This window comes from Mercenaria mercenaria, chromosome 2 (assembly GCF_021730395.1).
Source record: "Mercenaria mercenaria strain notata chromosome 2, MADL_Memer_1, whole genome shotgun sequence".
In the NCBI taxonomy this organism is placed as follows: Eukaryota; Metazoa; Mollusca; class Bivalvia; order Venerida; family Veneridae; genus Mercenaria; species Mercenaria mercenaria.
In genome coordinates, this window is record NC_069362.1 from 98,393,598 (window position 1) to 98,410,519 (window position 16,922).

At 35.1% G+C, this 16,922-nt stretch overlaps 1 protein-coding gene and 1 non-coding gene across 2 annotated transcripts; one reads left to right on the forward strand and one right to left on the reverse strand.

The window, feature by feature from the left end:
• The first annotated feature begins 623 nt into the window (after nucleotides 1–623).
• Nucleotides 624–696, forward strand: Trnar-acg (transfer RNA arginine (anticodon ACG)). The gene has a single exon. It is a non-coding gene; the product is annotated as a tRNA-Arg (tRNA).
• Nucleotides 697–2,002: 1,306 nt separating this feature from the next.
• Nucleotides 2,003–9,596, reverse strand: LOC123564678 (ADP-ribosylation factor-like protein 4C). Its single transcript, XM_045358422.2, has one exon. It carries the CDS (start codon nucleotides 9,174–9,176, stop codon nucleotides 8,628–8,630), a length of 549 nt encoding a protein of 182 aa, XP_045214357.1. The 5' UTR covers nucleotides 9,177–9,596; the 3' UTR covers nucleotides 2,003–8,627.
• Between the last annotated feature and the right edge of the window lie 7,326 nt (nucleotides 9,597–16,922).

Consider the following 16,922-nt stretch of genomic DNA (forward strand, 5'->3'; position numbering starts at 1 on the left):
GCATAACATTATTTTTAGTCAAATATTGTGACAGGATCTTAATATAAGCATAAGTGTATCATTTTCATGTAAAACAGATCTAGGTCTAGATCTAGAGAAGTTGAAAAATTCAACAAAAAGAGCGTAGAGCTAGATCATTTTCTCTTTAATAATCTAGAATCTAGGCCTAGATCTACTCTTTTAATAACTCTCACTCCAGAGATGATTGACTGAGTGTAGACAGTCACAGAAAAGAGTTTTCTGAGAAAATATCAGTCTGAGTATGAAGAAAGAATAAACTTCATTACAGATTACTTGATCTCAACAGATTTTGTTAGTCTAATCACGGACGTAGTAGATCTAGATCGAAATCTAGAGGATCTCCATGGTCTTTTTCAATTTTCCAGAAAAGATCAGCCGCCATTGCGAAAGCTAATTAACGTAGATCTAGATAAGGCTTGTCAATAGATATCTATTAATACACGCATTTATATGTGCATATGAACACTTTCTTTTAAATACATTCGAGGTTAAAAAAAAAATATATAAACGATTTACGATCTTGGCGCGAATTTGACTTTCCCGCTTAGCGCGTAGCGCGGTAATTTAGTATATATTATAACTTTATCGCTTGTAACGTCAGCGGTCTCGTGGCCCAATGGATAAGGCGCCTGACTACGGATCAGGAGATTGCAGGTTCGAGTCCTGCCGAGATCGAAGTTTTTCTTTTTTCTTTTTTTTCCCCCTTTTTTATGGACGTGTCAGATAAACATTAATTAACAGAACAGACCAGAATAGTCCATTAATTGACAGTTATAACTTGATTTACAAATTCATTCAAGATGATATCTGATCTTTGCTATGTAATAATTAAATACAATCCTGGCTTTTTTTATAATAGATCTACATAGCATCATTTAATTGACCAAACAAATATGCCTATTGCCTGTGCTAGCTTCTAGGACAGAACATATTAAGACCTGCATCAGTTATAAATAGATAATTCAAGATTGTGTTCATTAATCGAGAGGTAGTTCTACTATTTAGACAAGAGACTCAAATGGGCCTAGCCTAAGTAACTCACGTCCGAATTGGCCGATTTGGCCTTGCTTCTGACTATGTTTGGTGAATATCTATGACTGAGCAGATCATTCAGTCATTTCAGTTTTTACGTTTTTAAAACTTTTTTTCTTTTTCTTTCCTTCAGCAAAGACCTTTTTGTCACTCTATAAGTACGAGGATTGTCGAGTAACCATCTGAATAAAACGGATGCCATGGAACAAGTTTTGTGAAGGTCCATCAAGTGGTTCACGAGAACAACACTTTTAACTCTAGATAGTGACCCCCAAAAATCGTCAAGCAGGACCACTTGAACAAATTTAGGAAAGACCATTCAACAATGCTACAGAATAAGATTGATGAAAATCCATCAAATGTTACATAAGAAGTTGCTTAAAGGTGTTTCTATTTTTTGCTCTAATGTTCCCTATAAGAGGCCTGGCACAACAATTTGAACAATCTTGAGAGAGGTTCATTTAGCTCAGACGGAAGAGCTTTCAATTCCTAAACTTAGTATAGGGGCCAGGAGCTTGATCCAAGGGAAGGGCAATTTTTTTCTTCAGTAGAAATAGTAACTATAGTTACTTCGTGTCTACACATTTGTTCATAAGCTCCGTGTACAACTTGCAGGTAAAATCAGATACTTTTGCCTTGCAAAAAAATCACTACCGTTATCATTAAAACTGGAATTCTTTTGTGCTAATGTTATAATATGTTGCCAATTTGTGGCCAACTTGCGCGACTAACAAGGTTATTTATAACAATATCAATGCTCTTGCAAGAATTTATTTCCACTAATATGAAGTGTAAGCAAATATAGCGGAAACAAATATTTCGATAACATCTCTGATCTTACAGTATTTAATGTTAAATAAATGTTGGTTGTTGGAGAAGTTGCCCATTATTTGTTGAGAACAAGTCTGAAGGCTTTGTTATCTAAAAATATATAAAACTTAACACCATGAAGGTTTTTCATACTTTTTAATATCATATAAATCAAAATATACATCAACATCCCTGATTTACAAAAATAAACTTTTGGAATACAATCGACAAGAAGAAAATAAAGAAAAATCACAAAAAACAAACATCTTAACATATAACACAAAGAAAAATGAGCCGCGTCATGAGAAAACTAACATAGTGGCTTTGCGACCAGCATGGATTCAGTCTGGTCAGGATCCATGCTGTTCACTTTCAAAGCCTATTGCAATTAGAGAAACTGTTAGCGAACAGCACGGATGCGCAGGCTGGTCTGGATCCATGCTGGTCGCAAAGCCACTATGTTGGTTTTCTCATGGTGCAGCTCAAATATTAACAGCATTGCAAAACATAATCTCTTATTTAAAAAAACAAAACAACTTAATACATGAAAATGAATTAAGAAACTTAAGCACTTTGATGCACAAGGGAAATACACAACAACATTCTCAGCTAAAATGTTCACATTTCTTTCCTCACTAAAATCATTAAAACTTCTTTAAGGTATTGGACCCGTAATAGAGTACCTCCTTTTTGAAGAGTATTCAATTCCTACCATAAACCTATTTTGACTGCAATTTTCAGGGGGGGGCGTAGGTTCAAGCCCCACTGGGACCAAATTTTTTTCTCCATATTTTCCTTTTTTTTCTAGTAAGTTTTTACTTCTTTCAATATTTATTATGGATGTATTGTACAAAAGTGGAAAATTTTCATTTTATTAGCGAAATCTTGCTGTTCAAAGTGAATTTACCTCTGAATCGGGAGGGGTAGAGTTAGACATCTTTAAAAATACTGAGTTACATGTGGTAAAAGTTCTCTATTTTGCCTTCATTCTTTATATTACATATTGTGGAAGAAATGCAGGTAGGTTTTACTTCTGCCCCAAGGTTATTTCTGAATGAAGTGAACAAAATTCAAAACAGACCCATAGGATTCGACCTTAATTTTTTAATGTTTCAGTTAGAATTCTGTCTCATTAAATCTGTTTACTTGAGGTACCCTAGAAAAAAATGATATTTACAGTTTTATTTTGTGTTTTATAATTGTTTAACAATAGTTTGATGTTTCTTTTATCAAAATTAATGCTGTAGTGAATTCACTGCAAACGTTTTAGATAGTAGCCATCACACTGAAATTTATCTCTACTTGAGCTTGAGGAAATACCATAAATTATACAAAATTTACAAAAAACGGCACTGTAAAAGTTGTTTAAAATTTGCAACACAGTGCAAAACATGGTCAACTTTAAGAATATACCAAACAAATGCCATTTTTTAAACATTACTATTAGGGGTCCAATACCTTAACTGGGGTTCAGTATGACCTATAAGATATCTATAAAGACAACAAAGTATAAAATTATGACCATATGATTTATACATAAAGACATGATTTACAACTAAATGCTGAAGTAAGAAATTGTAACTACAAATGCTGCGAACTAAAACAATTTTTAAAAAATACATTATTTTCACGATTAGATCTATTTAAATGCCCAAAATGACAAGAACAAGACATAGCTAAAATTTCAACTAGACATAAAGATTTATCTTCTTGAGGGTGGGGGAGTGGAGGTCTGAAGGGATGAGAACTTGTCTTCCAATTTAACTTCATAATCTAAGAGTGCATGTGGTGACCATGGGATTAGCATTTACCTTTAAATCTAAGTCTGCCTATTTCCCAAAACACTATCTACATCCTAAATAGTCATGCAATTATGATATTTCACTTGATTAGTCTTACATATTTACCATAACAGTATGATGTCCAGCTATCTGGGAATGGCCTGCTGGGCACAAGACACCTGTCAATTTATTAGATCATTGTACTGATTGACTAGGGTCATCAATACCACATGTTAATTAATACAAAATGTTTACAACCATGTACATTGACCCCTAAGGGGCGACAGAATAACAAATTATGCATTTGTAGTTGTAACAGGATTTTATCCTTGAAAATTAATAACTGTGCATAAATTGTGATTAATGCACACAGCAGTCTGTACTTAAAACTACTTGAAAAGCATGTTTCATGCTGTTCCCTGCTTATCTAGCTTTCAAAGAAATGCATTGAAGTTATAATATAAATGTTACATTTTTCCTGGTCACGACAAAGGGTGTGTACATGTATTGTTGAAGATGTGATTTCAAGATACTGATACAAATGTGGCAAACTATATGCTTTTTAATATTTTGGTTTGTCAAATCTTTGGTCTTTGCCAATTTAAATTTTGGTCGCACAAATTTTGTGAGTAAATACCAAAGCAGAGTATTTTCAAGTAACAATATAACATTAAATCATTGTCTTAAAACATAATATACAGAGATACAAGCTCTGGTTTCTGTGGCATATATATGTATTACATTCCTACATTCTCACATATCTAACTATGCCTGAATCACACCTAGTGCCAAAATAGAATAATTTTTATTAGCTTATAACAACACAATACTGCACTTACCTACTTCTTCACGAAATATTTTATAACAAGTTTTGATATCAGAACTTTTTAAACTGCTATAGTATTAATCAAATGCAAAGATTTTCTGATTTAATTTGTTCACAGTTAAAAAATTCATACTGCAACAAAGAGGGGGGAAAATGTGATAAAATCTTCAAAACATTGAATTATTGTAATATTACTGTTTGAAAAAGCTGTTTTTTATCATTCAAACTGTTAGAAAAGTCATAATTATATCATCACCGCCCAAAACATAATGTTAGCAGAATTTACATAAACTTTAAAAATGTTTTCAAATGCCAAGTACAATATCTAGAGTACAATAACATAAGTTTTTAAAAGGTGCTCTAAGTATGCATTGAGACAGTACATAATCTGCTTACAGTATAGATCCGAATTTCACAAATAAAACTTTATTTTGTTAACACATAAGCTATAGATCTTTGAAGAGACATTCTGAAGTATTAACACGTAAATATTTAAAACTAGCAAGTTTTTACATGATTAGATACATTGTAAAATCTATTTCAGATCAAGAAAACATGGTATTGGTGAAAAACTTCAATTTGTGAAATAAATAATAGAAGATAACAGTCTTTTTATACACCCAGTCAATAGGAAAGTTTGTTTTTTCAAAAGCCATTATTAACAGAAAGAAGCGCGGATCAATTGTTAATATACTTTTTACCAATTACTAACAATTTTATGGTTTCATGTAACACTCGAAACAAATACGATTTACAGGGGGTAAAAGAACAAGATATTAAATTTAACACACAATGAACAAAGTATTCTGCTAGTGTATATAAGTTAATACTATATTTTGGCACAAAACTCAAATAGATCATTTCAAATATTTGTGTCAAGTCTGCGAAAAGGCGATTAACTCTCAAAATAGACAATGAACCTAATAAAAATATAACCGCAATTAGCAAGATAAGTATCTTTAATTATTTTTGTTTTGTTTTACTAAAACCAGACCAGAAGTAATTGTCTTATTGAGATATTAATATTTTGACACCTGAGATTGAAAGTGGGGTCTTTTCTTGCCTTCCTGTGTGGGGAAAGTCTCAAAGAAAGTTGGTAGTCTGGGTGGAGACAGCTTTTAGAGTCATTCTTTTTATAATGTATTGTTACAAAAACATAACTAAACCAAAACTTATTACTAAACTCTTATTAATTTTTGGTGAAAAAAATCAACATTTGAGGTGCACCATGAGAAAACCAACATAGTGCATTCGCGACCAGCATGGATCCAGACCAGCCTGCACATCTGCGCAGTCTGGTCAGGATCCATGCTGTTCACTTTCAAAGCCTATTGCAATTAGAAAAACCGTTAGCGAACAGCACGGATCCTGACCTGACTGCGTGGATGCACAGGCTGGTCTGGATCCATGCTGGTCACAAATGCACTATGTTGGTTTTCACATGGTGCGGCTCATTTGAAATGACTTCCTTTCTACATTGTTTACACTTTCAGCTAAATAACTAAGGCCATATTGCAGTGAAATTTGAATGCCTGTTTCCAAAATTCTCTAGTCTTGCTGTCTGCATGTAAGCTTATTTTCATTTTATCCCTAATATATGTTCACCCTGTATTTTGTATTATTTTCATACACCACTATCAAATTCATTGGCCTAGCATATCATTTACAAGCTTCATTTAATAGATAGTGTCAAATGCTATCATCATTTACCATCTGTTGTAAAATGCATTTCTAATCTTACATTTGTATGTAAAATTGACATTGGTTTCCATAGCAACTTATTTAAACTGTCACCTTTTAAATCCTTTAAACTGAATTGGATTTAAATGTTAATACTATTGTCGGAGTCTAGGTTTTTAAAAAAAACAAAACCAGGTACGGTAGGTAAACAGTAAATTCAGGTACGAAAAGTAAATACAGGTATATTACATAGATGAGTCATATATCAAACATATCCGATAGTGACAGACTGTATACATGTAAGATACTGAGTCAGAAGCGTTAAAGGCATCTATATGATGAAGAAGGATAAAATTTGCCCATAAAATAAGATATTAAAAATTTTCACACAGACTAAAGATGCTACTGGTGTATTATGTACCCTGTATAAAACAGATGTACTGTTGAATACCTTGAAAATATTTTAATGTGTTTTGCTCAATTAAGCGTAGATTCAAAAGTAACAAACCTTGACAATATTCTATTAAATTCATGCATGTCCATTAATATCTGTTTCATCCCAGATTTCATTTTCCTTTTTTAATTTAATGAAAGGAAACTTTTATAAGTTTATATGCCAATGTTTTTGTGCATGTCAGACTGCAAAAATCCAGCTTTTTAAGTAACCAGCATTTTTTATGGAACCCCATAATTGTTACTAAATAGTTCCTTAAAAAAGCTACATTGCTTTAAAATATTGAATTTCAATTGTGCACTGTCATTGGTATATAAGCACAAAGTTGCCAGAGTGTGCCTCCTATAACTACCCACACCTCAGCAAAATTTTGAAACAGGAATAGGCTGTCTGACATGGCAAATATAAAATCTGGTGCTTTCAAGTTCAACACACTTAACATTTTAATGAAAATGGTCCTAGTCTTAGACCTAATTATTAGTGTGCCAAACCTCAGACTTAGTGCCATAAATATATTCTGACAGACATCTTTATCAAAACTGAAATGTATTGTATGATTTAGTCTTAGATATAACAAAAGAAGTGTTTCAAAGCATGAAAATAGAATCAATGTGTGCATGACTTGATAAAAAAAAAATCTCAAAGTCTAACATTCAGAGCAAGGCCTGAAAATGGAGGGTCTGCAGATAATAGTATTAATGTTTAAACAATGTGATAAATGATTAACTAGACACTGACATGATAACTATTTGATATGACAGGCATATGTTATCAGCATGTGTAATAATTCACACTGATAAAACTGTATAAATATATTGCACATTATCTCATTACAATACAAGGCCAGACATTCTTATAAAATTTCCTACTGGGAAAGTAGCATCAGCAGTTTCTGCTAAGCTAGTGAAAAAAAAAAAACAAAGAGAAGAAAATTGTTATGTCTGTGGTGGGTTTGATAAAGAATAAAATCTGACATGAGCTAGACTGACAAAATCTTAAAGATAAGATCAACTAATTATTTAGGTAAGACTGTAAATTTGTCTGATTTAGCAGTAAGTTATACATGTACAGGACCAATCAATACAGAAAAGTTCACAAGCTGTTTTCTAGAGTAGTCTAAATAAGACAAGTTAAGTGTTTTCTGAATAATATATGACTTTCTAACAGAGAGATCAGGTTGCACTAATCAAATAGTCTACCCTGCCAAGATTTTATGGCCCATCAGGAGGGTAAAAATTATAGACTAAAGTTTTTACAGCAACATGTACTTTTTTGTTAAACTATCATTAGTTTAGAAAAAGATATGACATGAGAGAATTATCATGGTAGCACATAAATTACTTCAGGGAATGTCTAAGTTAACCACAATAAAAAATTTCACAACACAGCTTGTCTTCGAATATTCACCAATATAAAAATTTGTAAGTAAATGCATAAAATAAATTTTCATGACCATTTTACTTATGATTTTATCATATATTATAATATTGTTCAACATTCATCATATACAACACAAAGCAACAGATTGTGTGGATGTACACCTTTCTGTGCTCTGGGGAGGGGACAGCTTCTGTCACTATATCTCTGTGGTTAGATTACTCTGCCCCCAGGGGCTGCCCTTGTGCGTAAAGCACCTCTGAACATTTTTTTTCATGAAAAGAGTGCTATACAAGTATGATATAATAATGATAACATAAAAGACATGGTCAGAGAGTAAGTTTCTCTGTTGTCAGACAATGTTGGTCACTAACTGCTACACATACACTGTATCTAGATAAATCCTCAATCTGAACACATAATTTGCCCTCTATTTCATCTAGAAATATCAGGCAGTTTTTATGTTGTGCACAACAGTATGTTGGACACACATCACCCTGTGTTAGAATTGGATTGTCGAGGACGCAGTTTGGTCTGAAATGGCACATAATTTGTAGTATCCTTCTTGGACGGATTTCTAGGGTAATTTCAGAATTACCATCTCTTCTGTAAGCAAACACTTCATCTGAATTGCTCACAACTTTGTTCACCTTTTCCGTTTGGCTTTCTTCTTTTTAATTATTAACTCACACATTTTTTCAACTGCTTCGTCAAGCCCTTCCCCAGTGACTGCACATGTAGGCTCAACATGCCACAACTGTCCAGGTGGTAGTTCGTGTAATGACAACAACTTTTCAACTTCACCACTATCCATAGAACGTGGTAAATCCTGTTTATTTGCCAGAACAACAACTGGTAATCCAAGAGTTTCTGGACATCTTAATAACTTTGTCAATTCAATTTTAGCTTCCTCCAAGCGTTCTTTGTCTGTACTATCTACAACGTAAATGATTCCATCAGCCTTTCTTGTGTAAGATTTCCAAAGGGGTCTGGTCTTATCTTGTCCCCCAACGTCCCAAATAGTGAATACACTCCCTTTTGCAGTTCCGTTATCCACATTTATTTTCTCGCAGTTAAACCCAACTGTAGGGTTGGTGGCTGTGTACTGATTGAATTTTAGCCTGTAGAGGCATGTAGTTTTTCCGGCTGAATCCAATCCAAGCATTGCAATTTGTGTTGATGAACTGCCTCCCATAATGTGTCTTTGTACAATTTATGGAGATGGCCTAAATATTGAAATCATATATGTCCGCATGCCAGTGTTAAAATAGTTCAGGTTTGACGTGTGTGTATAAACACGTGGGTGAAATGAAAATACAACCATCAAATTTGTCACATCATCAAAACGCCCCCGATTAAACGTGTGATTTAGTGTATTCAACTGTTCAAATATTTTTGGAACTATCCCACCTGTTAAGCATCCAGAAATTCACAAATTTTATGACGTTTTATTTACAAGTTTTGATAATCCTGTCTGTAAACTGTCACCACATGTTTATCTTGCAAGAATAAAATGGCACCATCAAATTTTACTTCTAAAATCCACAATAATGTTTGTATCACTTGACGCATTGTTTGACGTTTCAACTGACCTATAAATCAGTCAGGTACATAATCTATTTTAAGCCTAGGAATTTCCTCGGTGGCGCCACCTGTGGACAGGTAAGCGATTTCGGCAGCATGTAGTCTAAGGGAGAGCACTCAAATTTGCGAACTGCGCCAAAGCACGAAAAAAATCGTACACGTGAACATTGTGGACCCGTAGGCCTACTGTACCGAGGATTTTGATTTTGGTTATGACACACAGTTTCTGGGGTATCCGTGGGCATTACCCCCAAGTAAATCTGTCGTACTAGATCTACTTTACACTGGTTTTAACACCACATTTGCATTCGAGAAAAATAAAGGCTAGTGCGCTCCAGATCAAAAATTGTGCACCTGTCAATATTTTGCCCGCCCAGGGGGGCGGCGGGCCGACCCGGGGAAATTTGACATTTCAAAAATTTTGTTGTCTAAATCCCCACCCTAGGGACAACCTTTTTTGTCTAAATCCCACCCTAGAGCCTGGTTGGTACATCAAATGTTTGTCAAATTCCCGCCTGTCGGGAATGGTCTTCTGTCTAAAGTCCCGTGTATGCCCGCCGCTCCCCCGGGCGGGCAAAATATTGACAGGTGCATTGCAGCATGTAAGTTGCTAGATCTAATAATGCCCGATAGTGAAGTTTTTAAAAGCAGTAAACGAAGATAGATAGATAGAAAATCTGAAAATATCTGGTTGCTTATTGAATGTCAAACTACAAAACTATATAAATCTGTAGATCCTATATTAAATGACATGTGCCACAAATTTATATAAGAGGTCATTTTTTATGATCTCGTTCCCGATACTTTATCAATTATAATAGATCATCATCTAACTACTTAGATCGCAAAGTAGTAGATTGATCTATCCTAAGTAAAACGGTGAAAGAAGCTTCTCGCTGAAATATTCCCCTTCCATCCCCCCCCCCCCCCCCCCCCCCTACACACACGCGCGCGCGCATACATAAAGTTCTGTTTATTTGTTTATTATGCGAACACAGAAGGTGAAAGTTCTTAAATTTTTGTAAAAAAAAAACAACATAAATTTATATTCCCAAGGTTTGTTTAATTAAACGCACTTGCTGGTAAGGCTCTATGGGTAGTGTGTAGTATTTCCTATCTTAAATAGTACATGATGGCACCATTAACGGGGTGTGGGGGTGGGGGGGGGGGGTGTTGAACCTCTATATGCAGCTCGTCTGGAAGTACCAGGTGATGCTTTAAGCACTGGTATTCGCAATAGGGGTAAAATGACCTCAAGGCTAGGGGTGCGGTAATGACATTTTGTTACAATAAGGCTGTTATTATTGTCATTATTAATATTGTTATAATAATTATTATTATTATTATGTCAACGCCATTGAATATATCATTGTATAAAAATAGGTGTTTAATCAAATTATTTAGTTTCAGTTTTAGTTTCACACAAACCCTCCCAAACCTCTGTCCCCCACCCCACTAACTCAGCTGTTTGACAAAGGACACAGTTGAGACTGAGGCTTGGTCTGGGGTTACGTGCCTTATATATTTGATTAGTATAACCACAAATGCTACTCAAATTAATAACAAAATAATTCGCAAATTTGATTTATTACTTTTTTTCAAATTAATTTGAATTAAACATTAAAATCTATTTTTGCGCCTCTTCAGTGTTTTTTCTTACCGTAACACAGGTGTGATAAATGTCGTGAACATTTCTCAAAAAGTTTGCACAGCGACGGGCAGTAATTAGCACGTCATTAATAAGAAGTTAAACACATCAATCCGACATGGGAAACAGACAATAAAGTATTACTAATTGTGAAGTTCATATTTATGATGACAATATTATACCTAATATTGTTTGATTAATTGATAGAAATTGCGAGTCTTAATTGAAAATTCTTAATAGCTTAAATATTATTTAATCCTGGAGCAATGATATCTTCTTCCCAGTTTAATCTTGCCATCGAGATGGGTCTTTTTTTTTTAAATTACGTGACTTTTACTTTTGCTATCATTCATGAACAAATAAAAAACAAACAAACAAAAACGACATAGCAACGGCAAAAACTGTGAAACTGTTACAAGAAATAGAAGCATTACTTTGCTTTGAGTTTAGTTCGTTTTTAACATTATTGTACCTTCTTCAAAACAATCAATTATATTTTCCCACATGGAGAATGTGTATGTCTTTATATCTTGTTTGTAAGATATTGTGACCATTAACCATGAGTATACATCTTGGAATCACAATCAGCTTTGATAAGGCCGTTTTCAGTCACTAAAATTAGCACTATAAAAAGCATAATTCTTATCTTACTTCCGGCCATGTTATCATTAACAGTAAAGCGATTGAAGAAAAATTATTTGATTTTTTGTTCTTCGGAACTAAATTATTTGCTAGAGGCATTCGTGTTTCTAGGAACATTTACAGACTGTTGTATTACTAAAATTTCATTTTTTTATACGCCCGTTTGAAAACGGGACGTATTATGGGAACGCCCCTGGCGGGCGGGCGGGCGGCGTCCACAGACCTTGTCCGGAGCATATCTTCTACATGCATGGAGGGATTTTGATGAAACTTGGCATAGTTGTTCACCATCATGAGACGGAGTGTCATGCGCAAGAACCAGGTCCCTAGGTCTAAGGTCAAGGTCACATTTAGAGGTCAAAGGTCAAATTCAAGAATGACTTTGTCCGGAGCATATCTTCTTCATGCATGGAGGGATTTTGATGAAAGTTGGCACAATTGTTCATCATCATGAGACGGAGTGTCATGCGCAAAAACCAGGTCCCTAGGTCTAAGGTCAAGGTCACACTTAGAGGCCAAAGGATACAAGAATGAAAAATTCAAGAATGACTTTGTCCGGAGTATATCTTCTTCATGCATGGAAGGATTTTGATGTAGCTTGGCACAGTTGTTCACCATAATGAGACGGAGTGTCATGCGCAAGAACCAGGTCCCTAGGTCTAAGGTCAAGGTCACACTTAGAGGTCAAAGGGTACAAGAGTGAAAACTTTGTCCGTAGCATTTTTTCATGTCTTCATGCATTGAGGGATTTTGATCAACTTGGCACAAATGTTCACAAGCATGAGACGGAGTGTCATGCGCAAGAACCAGGTCCCTAGGTCTAAGGTCAAGGTCACACTTAGAGGCCAAAGGTCAGATACAAGAATGACTTTGTCCGGAGCATTTCTTCTTCATGCATAGAGGGATTTTGATGTAACTTGGCACAATTGTACACCATCATGAGACGGAGTGTCATGCACTGGTCCCTTCTTTTGAATTACTTCCCTTTGCTGTTACTATAAATAGCTTATATTGTAACTTTTTCATTACAAGTCGTAGGGAAAAATCGAGACCACTTTTCTGTAGTAAAACATGCATGTTACATCCAATTCTGAGGTGTATTTTGAGCTATCTCTACCTGGTAAGGATTTTTATATGGTCTTGTATTTTTTTTCTCTCTTTAAAGATTAACTTCCCTTAGTTGTTACTATAAATAACTTACATTGTAACTATTTTATAATTGACCGTAGAGAAAAACCAAGACCACTTTTCTGTGGTACAACATTGATGTTACTTTCAAATTTTGGGTGTATTTTAAGGTATCTCTACCTGGTAAGGATTTTTTTTGTGGACTTAAAAAAAAATAAAAGAATTACAATAATTTCTAAAAAAAAACCAACATTGTAAACAACTAGAAAATTAAAATTCCATTTGCAAATACAGGTGCTAGTGTAAAGAAATTTGCTGTGAAGGGCGTATATTGTGACATTCTGGCACTCTTGTTTAATTTAGGAAAATACGGTGTTCTATTGCTGCCGTAAGATAACCTGTAAAGATGCACCGACAGATTCTTGTTAGCCAGATAAATATCGAGAAAATTATCTGGTTTTCCAGTTAACGTTTACATTTTTACAGTCAGACAAACAATAGCTCCAAAAGTACTCAGAACTGCCACCGGTCAATTCATTTTTTCCCTTCATAAGACGATATACTACGTATACTGGCCGACTAAGAAAAAATTGAAACATTTATGTCAAGCGAAAAGTTAATCTTTCTAAATATTTATATTTTGCATTTAAACTTAGAGAAGAAACTTAATTCTTCATTTTCCTATATTTTTCTTTATAAGACGTTTGATCATATACTACTTTCTCAATAAAAATGTTTTGCAAATGTGATAGTGTGTTAATTTTTTTCATATACTTCAATGCAATTGTATACTTTTGTATTGGCTATAAATGTGCACATACTATATTTAATGCCAAATAAAATTTGTTTTGTTCTTTTCAATTCATTTTTTTCCCTTCACTGAGGGCAACGCTAACAGTTGGCGGTCAATCGGAATATCTCGGACATATTCGAGCAACAAGAATCTTATCTTGTACAGGTTCGTACTTTTATTAGAACAGAACAGAACAGAACAGATTTTTTTATTAGACAATCGGACTAATTAATGATTGTATACAATAATTCATTATAAGCATTATATGATAACCAATCATTGTCGACATTGAATACTCTGTTGCCAAATATGGGTCACCGAAGACCAAACTGACCACATTGGTGTCCTCGATATTGATTCTGAAATTTCTTATTTCACGATTGAGTCTAACCCCCTGCAGACTACCTACACAAAAGCATTTCGTTCAAAGGCATTCATATCGTAGAACGTCAGCACTACTTTGCAGTATGCTGATTTCAAGGACCATTTCATTACTCATCGGCGGCCAGGCCATTGTGTTTTAATAATGTCATATAATGTTATATGAGATTTAAATGCATCCAGTGTTTAGCATGAATCTCAACTGCGCTATATCAATAAAAGGATACATGGAGACTGTCTGGTATGTCTGCATTTTGCCAGGTTATATTGGGTTGGATGGGAGACTCCCGAAAGAGGTGTTTCCATATCTTCCGAAGATGTACTTGAACAAAAAGGCTTAATATTGTTGCTCTTTTGGCTTCGAAAATTAGTAAATCTAAATCTAAAGTAAGCAAGTCATTATAATTTCGATCCTTACTTTTTTTCTGAACAAATCTGGTCACCTTTAGTGACATCTCTAACAAGACATTTTATTGACTTTTAATAGTAACAAGAGGGCCATGGAGGCCCTAAATCGCCCACCTGACGATGACTATTGACCTTTGATATATTTATGACATATTGAATCATGGACGGTAACCTCGGTTAACAACATAAAACAGATCAAGTGACTATAGCAGCCCCTAAAAGGGACAAAGCGGAATCATTTCAATATGTTTAGTAGAGGATCTTGCTAGAATGCTACAGACCAAGTTTGGTGAGTTTCTGACAGGTAGTTTCAGAGTAAATTTTGTACCACGGACAATGGACAACGGACGATCCGCCTATACTAATAGCTCACACTGAACCGTCGGTTCATTCGAGCTAATAATGAACGTGGGTACATGTACATACACATCCTTATATTATATAAGTACCCAGCATGTAGAGACTACAACAAGAGTCAAAGCTTAACAGTAGTGTCTGCTTATACTGGTATTCACTCAAATATCCTGGCCTCTAGAGGTATCCCAGGTAACCGATCTTGGTTTCAAATTGTAACCTGAACTAATACATATCCGTGCTTGTATTTTTTGGGTTCCGGTCATAGAGCTTGAACTAGGTCGAAAATCTTCCAGATATGGTTTAAATAGTGAAATATTTCCCGACTCCTTTTACGACCTCTTCTTACCCTAGAGCTACCATTTTGTTTGCTATAGGGACTCAAACTTGGTCGAAAACGTACAAATGGTCAAAAATAGTGATATATTTTTCGTGCGTACACTACCCTGTCATACTGGCCTTGGTCAGGACCTATATATACAAGTCTAATTATGGTACATATAGTTAGCAGGTCGAAATTTCTAGAGAATCGAAATTTCGAGATTTTAACTCGTAATTATGAGTTACGCAAGTCAAAATTTGCTCTAAAGACCACATGTTTAGTTTCCCATTTTAACATTTACAGTGTATTTTAACCTGTGAATAAAGACCACCTCCCAATAAAGACCACAGTTTGGCTCTCCCAATGGTGGTCTTTGTAGACAGGTTTGACTGGCGACAAGTGTTTCTGCCTTTGCGACCAGTGCAGACCAAGATTAGCTTACACATCCGTGCAGTCTGATCATGGTCTGCACTGTTCGCCATTCAGTTAGTATCTTTTTGGTAGGCACACCTTTTAACAGTTAATGGTACTATCCAAATTGAAAGATGGACAAGTTCATTATAGAAATTTATCAGGGTAAGGGTTAATTTGAGTTATATACTTGAAATAGCAAGCTACGAGCACTAATGCACTATGATGTAAAATTTATACACATGTCAAAATATTTATTTGTAAAATTTAAACACTTAAAGTTCACACTTGATATTCTACACATAAAGCGCATCACTTAAATGTTCATCATGTCACTTTAATTCTTCGCAGGATGCATAATGCACGGCTTACATTTTCCAGCCATAGTATCATTTTAAATGTCTTCTTCACAGCATGCCTATTGCGCGATATGCACTTTTCAGACTCTCAAACTTGTCTTTATTCTCGCCGATGAAGAGTTCTACATAAAAGTCATGCACCTTGTCAAAAGTGCACGTGTCCTCAGCAGACGGACCAACTAGATCAAACGTGGTCCGGACAACGATATCGTGTCCTAAATTGAACGCTTCGTGGAATTTGAAAAACTTCTCAAACGTGAAGATTTTATCCTTGTTCAAATCAGCGGCGAGCAGCAAATGATTCAGTGCGTCACTGATTCTCTGTTTCGCTACTGCTTTGTCCTTTAGAAAAACCTCCTTGTACTTTGAAACGAATTGGTCCTCGCTGAGCTCTTGGCTCCAGTCCGGGCTTTCCCCGGGAAACATTAAATTATCCCAGAATTGGTCGAGGTTCACCGAAATCTGTACGCAGTCTGGCGGTGATAAATTGCTGAAGTTGGTTTTGCAGGCGTCGCGGTCTTTGACGGTAACCATTCCATTTTTGTCGATGTCAATGAGTTTAAACACTATTCGCCATTTTTCCTCCATCATTTGAATGTCGGCCATTGTTCAGTGTTTTGACCACTCAAACCTGTAAACAGATTGGATATTTCTTAGGATAATGATAAATTAATAATTATGGTTATTACTGTGATACTGATGGTGATAATGATGGACGCTGTGTTTGTGGTAGTGGTGTTGAAGATGACGATGATGTTGATTTGTTGTTCATATGGGAAAATTAGACCCATCGTGAAAATCACCACAAAAGCCGATAATAAGTTTGGCCAGGTAAATCTGCTGTCGAGACTGTTCGGTAGTTTTCGGCCTACTCCGTATTTTAGACAGACTTCGCCAATGTACCGTTACAT